The sequence below is a fragment of the Sphaeroforma arctica genome, assembly GCF_001186125.1.
Source record: "Sphaeroforma arctica JP610 unplaced genomic scaffold supercont1.7730, whole genome shotgun sequence".
NCBI lineage: Eukaryota > Ichthyosporea > Ichthyophonida > Sphaeroforma > Sphaeroforma arctica.
In genome coordinates this window covers 1-1365 of record NW_014032828.1, presented here as the reverse complement: position 1 = coordinate 1365, position 1365 = coordinate 1, and the positions used below count along the sequence as shown (strand labels likewise).

The 1365-nt window shown below is 48.7% G+C and overlaps 1 protein-coding gene across 1 annotated transcript; it reads right to left on the bottom strand.

Annotated features, from left to right (window-relative positions):
- Window positions 1-269: 269 nt before the first annotated feature.
- On the bottom strand, window positions 270-1044 carry SARC_16275 (hypothetical protein; the record flags this gene model as incomplete). The annotated part of the gene is made up of 2 exons (XM_014289615.1): window positions 270-524; window positions 905-1044. Coding segments are annotated over 2 exons (395 nt in total), but the record flags the coding sequence as incomplete, so codon positions are not given.
- Between the last annotated feature and the right edge of the window lie 321 nt (window positions 1045-1365).

The following is a 1365-nucleotide window of genomic DNA, read 5'->3' as shown; positions in this document are numbered from 1 at the left end:
TATATATATATGCGTGTTTGTAGTTGTCTAACCATCCGTGGTCCGACAAACTGAAAGAGTTTACTCAATTTCGTATGTACGACATAAACCAATAATAACATAGCACAAGACACTCTGCAACTCTACGTAACCAATCAGACATCCCTCTCTCCACACCCACACAGCTCACATCGAACCACCCCATCCCGCTATTCCCATCCACCACAAACCGGTACCATCCCGATCAGTACCACTTTCCCCCCCAGCGCTCTCTCCCACCCCCCACATACCGGCAGCGAGAAATTAAACGTCGTCACAATCTCCTTAGCGCAGGTGCCCGAGTGTCTGGCCGCAGCCACAAGGAACCACAGGGCTCCCTTGACGCCTGTGGCATTGTCTGATCCCACACACGAGTACACAGACCGCATGCGCTGGCGTAGTACACGACGCACCACTGCCGCACCCGAGGATCGGTGTTGCCGGTTGTGTGTGCACACGTGGATGATCAGAGATAGGGCCTCGAGCACTACTGGGTTGGCTTTGCTCTGTGGGGTTGGGTTGGGTTGGGTTGGGGGGTGGTTAGCAGGGGTTGGGTGGGGTTAGCAGGGGTTGGGGTGGGGTGGGGTTGGAGGGGTGGTAGATAATGGGCTGATAGGTAAGTGTATTGTACTGTAGACGTTCAAGTAGTAGCCTGGACGAATCTGAGTGAACAGGCAAAGGGGCGAATGTATTCAGCAGGACGGCAGGGCAAACACACCACACGTGTGTAGTAGATTGAAACCGTTGAACACGTATACGCCACACATGCATGGTAGCAATAAAACCGTTGAACACAAATACACCACACATGCGTAATAGCAATAAAACCCGTTGAAAACGTATAAAACACATGTGTTACAATAACGAAACCGTTGCAGTGACTTACAAGGTACTCGGCCAGGTTCTCCCACGCGATGAAGATCTCATTGCAGTCTTTGGAGAGTGCCACGTAGTCTAGTACTATATTCTCTTCTGCCGTGGGGTTGTCTCGGAGTGGTTTGGCGACAACTACGAATCGCAAGAACGCTGAGTGGACAGGGATGGCGTTGCGTGCGTTTAAGATGTCATGGAAGTGAACTGAACGGTTATTAATGCGTTGAGGTGTTACAGAACAATACACAACGAAACACGGGACATTGGCACGGCGCTTCTAATATTGCTAGTGGTATTTTATTTGAATAGTTTGAAAGTACTAACACACATGTATACTGAGTGCAACAGGTATTGCATTGAAAGTAGATAGATGGTTGAGAAGCACTCCTTCTTCACGACAGCTGGACAGTAGAGGCTGTCAGAATAATGCTATATATGTGTGTGTATGTGTATACATACATACATATATATATA